Source organism: Apodemus sylvaticus, chromosome 3 (genome assembly GCF_947179515.1).
Source record: "Apodemus sylvaticus chromosome 3, mApoSyl1.1, whole genome shotgun sequence".
NCBI classification, from domain to species: Eukaryota; Metazoa; Chordata; class Mammalia; order Rodentia; family Muridae; genus Apodemus; species Apodemus sylvaticus.
The window spans coordinates 143,250,088-143,262,634 of NC_067474.1; the positions used below are offsets into that span (position 1 = coordinate 143,250,088).

General features: G+C 47.5%; 1 protein-coding gene across 3 annotated transcripts in view; it reads right to left on the reverse strand.

Moving 5' to 3' along the window:
• Lck (LCK proto-oncogene, Src family tyrosine kinase) overlaps positions 1-12,547 on the reverse strand; it is a 29,157-nt gene that overhangs the window by 10,478 nt on the left and 6,132 nt on the right. The window contains exons 1-6 of one of the 3 annotated variants that reach the window (XM_052177463.1): positions 1,758-1,841; positions 1,552-1,661; positions 1,117-1,201; positions 867-957; positions 508-606; positions 119-222 (exon numbers count right to left, since the gene is read on the reverse strand). In XM_052177463.1, the coding sequence (XP_052033423.1) occupies positions 119-222; positions 508-606; positions 867-957; positions 1,117-1,201; positions 1,552-1,661; positions 1,758-1,785 (517 nt within the window). In that variant the 5' untranslated portion in view covers positions 1,786-1,841. Of the gene's footprint in view, positions 1-118; positions 223-507; positions 607-866; positions 958-1,116; positions 1,202-1,551; positions 1,662-1,757; positions 1,842-12,547 lie in introns of those variants that run through there. The other 2 variants (XM_052177464.1, XM_052177465.1) reach the window with 2 other exon arrangements.

Consider the following 12,547-nt stretch of genomic DNA (forward strand, 5'->3'; position numbering starts at 1 on the left):
CCCCCCCCCCCCGTTTCCTACAGCTCCCCGCCCCCGCCCACCTCCTCGCCCGGAGGCGCCCGCCCTCACCTCACAGCCCCGCCCACACCGAGGCTCCGCCCACCAGGTCCCCTCTCACCCGCGGTGCTTTCGCTTTCCCGGATCAGGAAGGATCCATGCGTGTTCCCGGGCGCCAAAAGCTGCCGCTCGGCGTCCTTACGGCTCAGATTCTTGAAGAACCAACTATATAAGGCAGACGCAAGACCATCGGCTGTTGGTCTTTTTTTTTTTTTTTTTTTTTTTTTTGTGCAGCCCTGGCTGTCCTGGAACTCCCTCTGTAGACCAGGCTGGCCTTAAACTCAGATATCTGCCTGCCCTTCCCTCCCGAATGCTGGGATTAAAAGCCTGTGCCACCTTTGTCCAATTCTTCCTTAGTACCAGTCAAACATCCCTCCCACTCCCTGGACACGCCCTGATCTGAGATCCCTGGGTGTGCCCCTCCCATTCCCACGGAGGTCTCCTGCTCACGGTTCAGGCTCCAGGCTGTTTGCTTTCGCCACGAAGTTGAAGGGAATGAAGCCTTCTTGGCCAGTGGTCAGGGACTGAGCCTTCCACCACTCACCGCTCCTGCACCACGGAAACCACCATCATGGTGTGCATAGCCACTGGAAACCTTTCAGAGTCTCCAGTTAGGCCAGGCCATCACTACCCTGGATCAAGCACTCTGGAGATGTCTACCTCATTCTGAAACCCCTCAGCTGAGGCCAGAGCCTGTAAGGGGTGCAGGAGGGCTGAGGGCACACACAAACACACACACACAAACACGCACACGCGCGCGCGCACACACACACACACACACACACACAGTGGGTTAGAGGTATACTCACTGCTCCAGGATTCGGAGCTGTTCGCCCTTCTCAAAGCCCAAGTCTCCATCGTGGGAGGGCTCATAGCTATGCAGGGCGATAACCAGGTTGTCTGTAAAGAGAGGAAGGGTCGGCATGATGCAGCCGTGGGCTGACAGGACCAGTGGCGTTCTAGAGGCACAGGATGCAGACAAGGTGGAGAGGGTATGAGCACGAACAACCAGGCATCCACGGGCACCATTACGTTCCACACGCTGCTGGATGGAGTCACCTTGCAGAGGGGAGGCTGGTGGGAGGGAGCCCTCATAGGTGACCAGTGGGTCCCGAACTTCAGAGCCATTCCGGATGGGCAGCTGCTGGGTAGGAAATGAGGCTGGGGTCAAAGAAAAAAGACTGGATCTGACCCTGGCTCCCCTCTCCTCTCCTCTCCTCTCCTCTCTTCCGGTTTCTCCAGCCTGGCTGGGCCTTGTCTCTGAATTCACCAACTATGTGTACATTTGAGCCTAATTAGGAAGGTCGGTTCCTCTATCTGGACCTCTTCCGTGATGTACACCAGGGAAGATGGGAATGTCGCTATCTCCAGAACCTTTAGTTATGGTCCATTTATTTTTTTCTCCTGGATATACAACCTTTCCCCTATGCCATCCCTTCACCAATCCCATCTTCCCCCGCACCCATCCCTTCACCAATCCTATCTTCCTCTTACCGAGGTCTTGCAGTCCAGAGGGACTATGGGATAGTGGCAGTTTTCACACACGTCAATGTTCTCCATCCAGTCATCTTCAGGGTTTGAGCTGCAGACACAGCCCATGATCCCTGAAGGAATGGTAGAGTGGCCTGAAGGAGCTGCCCCCCCCCCCCAGCCAGTTGCCCCCAACATCAGACATCCGAGAGCATGGCCCTGGAGGTTACCTGAGACTGTCAGCTCAGAGGCCCCCATCGGCCGCAGAGGAGCCGAAAAGTGGGATTCTAGCTTCTAACTGGGTTCACTCTGCGCCCTCAAGCAACAAGTTCGCAGGAGGCCCAGGCCCAAGGCATCCCCGCCCTCCCACCTGGGATGGGCAAACCGCCATGGGCGCTTTGTTGGTCTAGTTACCCACTTCCTGCCTCCTCAGCTCAGCTAGTCTCCTCTGGGGGGGACTACCTGGGAGACATCACACACACTCTGCCAAGCTCCCGGGAACCTAGATTTTCATTCCACACTTCTCCACCAAGAAGGGTGTATGTCCCTTCTCATGACAACTCCCCTGCCTACCTACTGAAGCTGAGAGGTTCCAGCTCCTTAGAGTCAACCCTCAGCCCAACTCCAGCACCCCCACCCCCACTCACAACCACAATCTCCTTCAGAGAGTTTCTTCAAACATGCTTTTCTCAAGAGCAGAAAGAAACCTGTTGGCTGTAACGACTTCAGCTCACTTGCCTGGTTTAGCTGTGGAAACTTTTTTGCCAAATGAAATCAAGCAGAACCTCATAGATACAGAAGTAGAGTTGCTCTAACCATGTCAGAGCGGGGCTCCCTCTGAAACCTCTGGAATCCCTGGTACCTCCTTCCTCAGCACTGGTCCTCAATAAATGATTTACCATGAAGAGATGAGTAATTTTTATTTTGTTTTATTTTTTTTTAGCTAATGCCTTACCATGTAGCCTTGGCTAGCCTCCAGGCCTGAAACTCACTATGTAGACCAGGCTGGCCTCGAACTTGCAGAGATCTGCCTGTCTCTGAGTGTTAGGATTAATAAAGGGCTACACAATCATGTTTTTGATGTCAAGAAGACCTATTCCACCTCTCAGTCATTTAATCTATTTTGCTATATACCACACGCACATGCACACACACACATACACACACACACACACACACACACACCGCTTGTATTTTGAAATATTTTGCTTTTACTACACACCCACCATCCTTAGACCTTTGTGTTTCTGACTGTCTCTCACTTTTTTTTCTTTTTAATTTTTAGTGTATGTGTTATGGGTTCTCTCCTTCTGTAATGTGGGTCTCTGGGGATTGAACTCATATTGTCAGGCTCAGGGGAAAGCGCCTCCACACCCCTACCCCCACCCCCACCCCCGTCATCTTGCCTATCCTGTGTTTGTGACTTTCATGCCCTCCTGCTACACTCTAACTCCATCTATAAGTCCCTGCTCAAATGTCACATTGTGCCTCTCAGGCTCCTGCCCCATCTTACTCAGGCTACCATTGTTGAGTCAGGCACTGAGGGTCATACTTGTTACGTGTCAGTATGAACGTTCCTCATCTCCCTGTCTTTAAAAAAAAGGTTTTATTTTTATTTTTATAGTTATATGTTCCCCCATACGTGTATGTATTCATCTGTGTGGGTAGACACGGAGGCCTGTGGATACCCCAGAACTGAAGCAACAGCAGGCTGAGCCCCTCTACTTGACCTCCAGAAACAGAACTCAAGTCTGGCAACAGGGACTGTTAACACCTGAGCCTTCTCTCCAGCTGCTGCCCTCCTGCCTTGATGGGCTGGAGAAATGGCTCAGCGGTTAAGAACACTGGCTGCTCTTCCAGAGGTCCTGAGTTCAATTCCCAGCAACCACATGGTGGCTCACAACCATTGGAATCCTATGCCCACTTCTGGTGTGTCTGAAGACAGCGGCAATGTACTCACATACATAAAATAAATAAAAATAAATCTTTAAAAAAAAAAAGAGAGAGGCCGGGTGGTGGTGGTACATGCCTGTAATCCCAGCACTCTGGGAGGCAGAGGCAAGCAGATTTCTGAGTTTGAGGCCAGCCTGGTCTACAGAGTGAGTTCCAGGACAGCCAGGGCTATACAGAAAAACCCTGCTATACAGAAAAACCCTGTCTCGGAAACAAAAAAATCCAAAAAACCAAAAAAAAAAAAAAAAAAAATATATATATATATATATATATATATATATATATATATAGAGAGAGAGAGAGAGAGAGAGAGGAAGAATTGAAACTGTGTATCACCTGCCTGGAAGCCTGTAGCACCTGTGTCTAGGATGTTCAGACTAAGCACAGATTCTCCACCTGCAGAGGTTTTCTAAACCATCAAACCTAACCTCTGGTTTTGTTTCTTTATATGTTTATTTTTCAGACAGGGTCTCGCTGCATTGCCCAGGCTGGCCCAGCACACCTGTGTTCAATTAAACTTTCTGCTCAGCGTCTTAGGTAGCTGGATGCACACTGTCCTACGTAGCTTTGACTTTCGATTTTAGACGATCAAAGCAAGCCCCGGGGAGGCCTGCCCGAAGCCACACATTTGCAGTAGAACAAAACAAGACTTGCTAATTCCTGTTGTGTCCAAGTGGATGTGGGAGCAGGGGAGACGCCTGGTTAGCAAAATCCAGAAAGCTCCAGAATCTGAAAGACATATTATGCTCCAATATTAGCTATATTCTAGATATTCTAGTGCAAGTCTGTAGTCCTGGCACTTGGGAGGCAGAGGCAGGGGGATTTAGTTCGAGGCCAGCCTGGTCTACAGAGTGAGTTCCAGGACAGCCAGGACTACACAGAGAAACCCTGTCTCAAAAAAAAAAAAAAAAAAAAAAAAGATAACACTAGTGTGCCTGGTTTCGTCCAAACCATCTTGTCCGTCACTGAGCTTGTCAACAACTCCTTTTCGTCACCCTGCATACGTTAGTTAGCTCCGTTTACCGGAGCTTGGAAAGACGCCCACCAGCACCCTTCAGCTTTACACACCCCTGCATGGGACTATGAGAAAATGGAACTGGAGAATAAGCCTCTTCAGGTTCACATGTTTTAATCTGAGCTAGCATCCCACGGGTCCTGGAACCTACAGTGTGCGTCTTCCTGGGTATTTGACTTTAAACAATGTGTATACACCTATATGGGGGAATAATAAAGCATCTGTGGAACATTAAGCCAAATCAAGAGACTTCTTCAGCAGGGTTGTGGATGTAGCTCAGTGAGCACTGCTTTGCCCAATACCCTAAGCGTCAATCACCAGCACCTAATAGACTCAGACTTGGTGTGTGTTACACGCATGTAGTTTCAGCACTGGAGTGGAGGCAGGAGGATCAGGACTTCAAGATTAGTTGGAATACAAGAGACCTTACCTCAGAAATTAGAGGGGAGGGGGAAACTCAAGAAATGAGTACACAAACACATTCACTCTTCCTTCAACTCATAGTCAGGAGGCCATAAGGGCTCATCATGGCTCCACGTGCTGTCTCAACAACTCAGTTATCTTATGGCCCGAAAGTGGCCGGCAGCGGTAGGAACTCCCAGAAGGCAGTGGGGAGAGCAAGCGTCCTGTTTGTCCTGTTTGTGATTTACACGGCCCTAGGGAAACGCAGGCTGGTCAAGCTGTGCCCGCAGTACTGCAGTACCGGCAGCAGATGCTCTGTGCACTTTGAGAGGTAAGGCGCCTTCTAGGCTTGATATTTTAGGAGGCTTTGGGAAAAGGGGAGACTGGGTGTGGTTATCCATGCCTTTAATCCAAGCTCTCATCCCTGGGAGGCAAATGCGGGCACATTTCTACCGGGTGGAGAATAACCTGGTCTACAAAGCGAGTTCCAGGCCAGCCAAAGCTACATAATGAGTCATAAGCTGTGTCTCAAAGAAAAAAGAAAAGAAAAAGCAAGAAATCAGTTTGAGGTCAAGGAGGGTGATTCAGGGATGGAGAGATGGCTCTCGGTTAGGAACCCTTGTTGCTCATCCAAAGGACCCGGGCTTGCATGCCAGCAGCCACGTTCAGCTCACAGCCATCTATGAGTCCAGTTTCAAAGGATCTAATACCCCATCTTCTGTCCCCACTGCTCAGGCACACAAGTAGCACACAGAAACATAAAATTGAAAAAAAACAAACAAAGAACAACAATGAAGAAGAAGAAGAAGAAGAAGAAGAAGAAGAAGAAGAAGAAGAAGAAGAAGAAGAAGAAAAGAAGAAGAAGGTGGTGACGGTGGTGGTGGTGGTGGTGGTGGTGGTGGTGGTGGTGGTGATTAAAGACCTAATGGCCCAGGTTGCAGGGTGGGTTGCTGAGATAGGAAGATCAGGAATTTGAGGCTAGCTTGCTCTACCACACAAAACCTATCAGGGGCCAAGAGAGATAATTCAATGCTTGAAAAGCATGGTGGGTTTTTGCCCAGAGCCAGAGTCTGGCTCCCAGCACCCACAATGGGCATTTCATAGCTGCCTATAACTCTAGCTCCAGAAAGGCCTCAGACCCTCCAGCTTCCACAGTGGTCTGCGCTCATGTACACATAGCACCCCTCCCCCACATGTACATAATTAAAAGCAAGATTAATAATTTTTTTTGGTTCTGGTTTTTTTTTTTTGTTTGTTTTTTTGGTTTTTTTTTTTTTTTTTTTTTTTTTTTGGATTTGGTTTTTTCAAGACAGGGTTTCTCTGTATAGCTCTGGCTGTTCTGAAACTCTCTCTGTAGACCAGGCTGGCCTCAAACTCAGAAATCCACCTGCCTCTGCCTCCCAGAGTGCTGGGATTACAGGTGTGCACCACCACCGCCCAGCTCAGATTAATAATTTTTAAGGGGGCTGGGGAGATGGCAAGATGGCTCAGTGGCTCAGGGCACTGGCTGCTCTCCTAGGAGACAGAGATTTGATTCTCACTACCTACATAATGGTTAACAACCATCCATAATTTCAGTTCCAGGGGAATCCACCCTCCTCTGGCAAGAGGAATGCACAGGGTATACAGACATACATACAGACAAAAATACACACACATAAAAGCAAACAAAAAAACCAAACAAATCTGTCAGAAAAAAAATAATAAAACCGGGCAGTGGTGGCACATGCCTTTAATCCCAGCACTTGGGAGGCAGAGGCAGGTGGATTTCTGAGTTCGAGGCCAGCCTGGTCTACAGAGTGAGTTCCAGGACAGCTGGAGCTACACAGAGAAACCCTGTCTCAAAAAACCAAAAAAGAAAAAAGAAAAGAAAAAGAAATAAAATAAAATAAAATTAAAATAAATGGTCTGAGAGCCATGTACAGCAGCTCAGACACTGGGAGAGTAAAGGCCGGGGTCTTGAAATGTAAGGCCAGCCTGGGCACCTTAGAAAGACTTTATCTAAAATTAAAACAAAAATCAGGGGTAAAACCAAGCACGATGGTGCACACCTACAACTCTAGTACCTGGGATATGGAAGCAAGAGTGTAAGGAGGAAAGCCACGTCATCCCTGATACAGAGAGTCTGAGACAAGCCCGGGCTACAAGAGAGTCTGTCTCAGAGACCTGGGAAAAAAGGAAAGAAAAGAAAAAAGCATAAGAGGTAAGGATTATAGTCCAGTGGTACACGGTTTCTCTAGCAGGCATGAGTGCAGTCGCCAATACTAAAAAAGAAAAGAAAGGGGCTGGAGAGATGACTCAATGGTTAAGAGCACTATCTAATCTTCTAAAGCTCTGAGTTCGATTCCCAGCAACCACATGGCAGCTTACAACCATCTGTAATGGGATCTGACACCATCGTCTGGCCTGCAGGAGTACGTGCAGGCAGAAGGTGGTAGGATGTGTACATAATAAATATATATATATTTTTTAAAGAAAGAGACTGTCTCAAAAAAGAAAGAAAGAAAGAAAGAAAGAAAGAAAGAAAGAAAGAAAGAAAGAAAGAAAGAAACCAAAAAGCCAAAACAAGTCTGGGTTGGGAGGGAAGTTCAGAACACCTGTTTAACATACATAAAGCTTTGGGTTTGATCCGCAGCACTACCAGAAAAAAAGAAATTATTAGTTTGACAAATTTATATTATTTATTCAATGTATATCTGTCAATATTTTGTGTATGTGATAACACTTTGAACTGTGGGCGAGAACGAGGGAGAGATGGCGGCTCCGCAGCTTTGAGCACTTACTGCATTTGTAGAGGACCCTGATCCAGTTCCCAGCACCCCTATGGCAGCTCCCAGCTGTCTGAGATTCCTTTTCCAGGGAACGGATGCCCTCTTCTGGCCTCTGCAGGCTTCCGGTGCACATAAACTCACTCAGGCTCACGCGCATACACACGCAGTACAGCAATAACGAAACTTTAAAATTTTTCATCTACATACATGCTTAGCATGTAGGAAGCCTCTGGCAGCAAAAAAGAAACAAACAAACAAACAAGAAGATGAGGTAGGGTTAAGGACAAGAATCAGATGGAATAGATTTAGATGAATTGATACTAATTACTAGCTTTGTTTTAAAGATGGAGAAGGGCGCGGACTAGGGGGGGGCGCAGAGATGGCTCAGGGGTTCAGAGCACTGACTGCTCTTTCAGAGGTCCTGAGTTCAAGCCCTAGCAACCACATGGTGGCTCATAACCATCTGTAAGGGGGTTGATGCCCTCTTCTGGTGTGCCTGAAGACAGCTACAGTGTACTCATATCTTTAAAAAAAAAAAAAGGATAGAAAAGGGGCCTGCTTAATGGTTCAGCAGGTCAAGGCACTTGCTGCCAAACCTGAGGACCTGAGTTCAGTCTCTGAGGCCCACATGGTGGGAAGAGAAAGAAATCCTCACAAACCTGTCCTTTGACCTCCATACGCATGCTGGGGCGCCTGGTATATCCATGTACATAAATGGATGGATAGATAGATAGATAGATAGATAGATAGATAATGAATAAATCACTTTTAAAAAGAAGAGAAATGCTGGGCAGTGGTGGCACATATGCCTTCTAATCCCAGCACTTGGGAGGCAGGCACAGAAAGATTTCTGAATTTGAGGCCAGCCTGGTCTAGAGAGTGAGTTTCAGGACAGCCTGGGCAATACAGAGAAACCCTGTCTCAGAAGAGAGAGAGAGAGAGAGAGAGAGAGAGAGAGAGAGAGAGAGAGAGAGAGAAAGAGAGAAATAATAATCATTTAGCAGTACCTGGTGGCACAAATCTGTAATGTCAGCATCTAGTAGTCTGAGGCAGCATTGGCTAGAGAGGCTAAAACGAAAGGAAAAGGAACCAGGAGTGTTGGGACACGCCTTTAAACTCAAGAGGCTGAGGCAGGAAGATAGCAGTATTTTTAAGACCAGCCTGAAGTGCAGTATGCGACTCCATGTTAAAGGGAAGGGGTGGGGGTGTCAGCCTGTGAGATGGCCCAGAAGCTAATCTTGCTTGCCACCAAACCAAGGATCTGACCTCGATCTCTGGGGCCTCCACGGTATCGAGAGAGTCCTAATGCCTGTAATTTGTCCTTTGGCCTCCACATATACGCTATGGCTTATACACACCCACATGCACACAGAGTGTTAAAGAGCAGACAGTGGCTGGGGTGACCTCTCAGGAAAGTGTTTGTCGCACAGCAGGAGGACCTGAGTGCTGCCCTCAGCTCCCATGTGGAAGGCCTGCCGTGATGGTGTAATGTGGAAGCTCATGGGCCAGCCATACTAACCACAGAGCAACAGAGGAAGAGACCCCGACTGACACTCTGTCTGGGTGTGGGGGCACACGCCTTTAATCCCAGCACTCAGAAGGCAGTGGCAGTTCAGCGCAGTTCCCCCAAGTTCAGTTCCCAAATTCCAACAAGTTGTCTTCCAACTCTACTGCGAGGTATTCGATGCCCTCTTCTGCCTCCTTTGATAGACACCTAGATTTACACACACATGCACATATGTGCACACACATGCTTTGTTTTAAAAAATACATGTTTAAAAATAAATAATAAGAACGGAAGATCTGTGAGATCAGAGAGGCTTCATGATTTTCCCAACAACAGTGCTGGTTTTTGGCCAGGGCAAAATCAAATCACAGCTGGGTGTCACGGCCCATCCCCTCAATCCCAGCACAAGAGACAGATCTTTATGAGTTTGGGGACAGCTGTATCTACGCGGCACATTACAGAGCAACCAGGATCAAAAAAGAACAAAATAAAACAAACAAGCAAAAAAACAAAAACAAAAACAAAAAATGAAACAAAATAAGAAATCAGAAGCCTCCGTCTTTTATCTAAGTCTTTTCTTCTACTGTTCACCCCTGCATGCATCTGTTTACACTACACAGTTGGTTCACCAGAAATCACGAAGGAAGCTAGACAGGGGCACAGAACTGGGAGTGAAGATTCCTCATCTGAAACATGACCATTACCAGGTGTGGTGGCACCTTTATTAATTCCAGCTCTTGGTGGTAGAGGTGGGGGAAGGGGAGTCTTTTTGAGTTCCAAAACATCTTGGGCTACAGAGTTCCAAGCCAGTCAGAGCTACACAGTATTACTCTGGCACAAAATTCTCTCTCCCTCTTCCTCTTCCTTTTCTTCTCCCTCTCCCTCTCCTCCTTCCTCCTCCCTCTCCCTCCCCCTCTTTCCTCTCCCTCATTTCTCTCTCACACACACAAGCACACACACTTGACCGTTGTACTGTCAACAAAGGCCTTTTTACCAAGAAATTCTCTCTCTGCTTGGAATGCATTTAGACCTACAGTCACCTGACCAGAGAGTGCAAGTCTGTGGACATAATTCAGTATCTTGCTACTTCATGCAAAACCATGTGTGAGCTAGGGTCCCTGTGTGACACGCGGAATGCAAAGCCATGTCTGTCTCTAAATTGTAAGGTGCTTCTTTTTATACAAAATGTGAGTCCCTCCTCTCTGGTCGTAGTTTAAAACAAAGATTGCTGGGTTGCCAGATGTGGTCTAAACAAGTTAGGAACAGGGTCAAAGATATCAAAGCTCAGGATGGAGTGATGAGTCAGTCATCAAAAGCACTGGCTGCTCTCCCAGAGGACCAGGGTTCTATTCCCAGCAGCCACATGGTGGCTCAGAACCATTGGTAACTCCGGCTTCAGGCCCAGGAGATCCAGTGCCCTCTCTGGCTTCCATGGGCACTGAATGCATATGGTACATGGACACATTTAGTTTTATAAAAAAATTTTTTTAATTAAAAAACAAATACAGAGATCAACACTAAAAAACACGGTGAAGTTTTCATTGTCCGTAATGGAAAAGGAAAAAAAAAAAGAAAAAGGCAGTCCTCAGTGCTCTTAGAATCACAGATGACAGATCTTGGTTTGAATAAAGAACCTCCTCTTCTTCCACCCCTTGCTCTATATTGAGAATGGTGTGGATTCTAATCTATCTTTCACTACGACTTGCAATGCCCTTGGTCAAACTCAAAGCAGTGTCTGGTCCACTAGGCCCCGTTTGCCCGTTATAAAAGGGCTACCCCACCCCAGTGTTTCTAACTTGGAGGGTGGAGTCAGACCTGGAATTTGGTTCCTACTTTATTGGTTGCTGTTCTTCAGTACAAGGCTACCTGGCCAGCAGACACAGTAGCCTTGTTCCTATGGTGTGTAACATGCAACAAATCAGGCTGTCAGAAGACCCTGAAGCAAGTGTCCCCAAACCCCTGACTTTAGCTTTTAGTGTCACCAGGTTTGGTAGCCCAGGCCTTTCATTCCAGCATTCAGAGGACAGAAGCCGGTGGACCTCTGTTCAAAGCTAATCTACATATTGAGTTCCAGGCCAGCCAGGACTATATTGTGACGACCTGTCTCAAATAATAGTAATAATGAAAATTTTATAATAGTAATGAATAAAAATTGTATTTGTGTGTGTGTGTTTGCGCATGCTCCCACACATGTGTGCCTCCCATACACGTGTGGCTCCCACTGCATGCGTGTGGAAGTCAGAGGACAAAGATGCCTCTCTCCTTCCACTGTGTAGGCCTCCATGTCTAGAACTCAGATGTCAGACTTAGCTGCAAGAGCCAGCTTGAGGGTCCCTGGATTAGATTTTCTGATCCCAGAATTGTCAAACGCATCAAAATGAGTTCCGACTCACATTGACTAGGCCATGGTTCCTAGCTTCACTGCCACAGCTCTTTTTCTGCCTGAAAGACTTGGACTACTGCTTTCCCTAGAATATAGGCAGGCCAGGTGGTGGTGGTGCACACCTTTTACCCCGGTGCTCTGGAGGCAGAGGCAGGCAGATCTCTGAGTTCAGCTTGGTCTACAGAGTGAGTTCCGGGACAGCCAGGGAAACCCTGTCTCAAATGTCAAAAATAAAACCACAAACATATAAACTAACATATGAAGAAGACAGCAAGGCCGGCCTGTGGCAGACCACTGATATGTGCTGCTTGGCCATTGTGAAGCACAAGCTACTAGACATCACTTAAAAGAGTTTACTGAGCCGGGTGGTGGTGGCGCACGCCTGTAATCCCAGCACTCTGGGAGGCAGAGGCAGGCGGATTTCTGAGTTGGAGGCCAGCCTGGTCTACAGAGTGAGTTCCAGGACAACCAGGGCTATACAGAGAAACCTTGTCTTGAAAAAATCCAAATCCAAACAAAACAAAACAAAAAAACAACGGGAAAAAAAAAAGAGTTTGCTGCTTTTTTCTTTAGCAACCAAGATGTTCCATGGAGGGAACAGCCACATAAACCTCATCACGATACCAAACCTTAGGCTGGCAGGCATTATAAGTAATTGCCAGCTGGTAAATTAGCCGCGTGTCTTGGCTTGGAGATTAGTAAGGAATCCATTAGTAAGTAAACTGCCCTCAAACTCACAGAAACCCAGCTGTCCCTGGTACAGGATTAAAGGGGTGGGTGGAGCCACCACCCCTGGCCTCCCAGTACAGCTCATTTTCTGTTTGTTTGAAGCAGGATCTCACTTAGTTGCCCAGGGAGCCTCTTGCCTGACCTTCCCCGGCAGCTGAGGTTACTACCCTGTTCCCAAGGCCTCACACATACTAAGTGCATACTCGTCCACGGAGCTACACCCTCAGCTACAAGATGGCTTTACTCTCTCAAACAGGCAC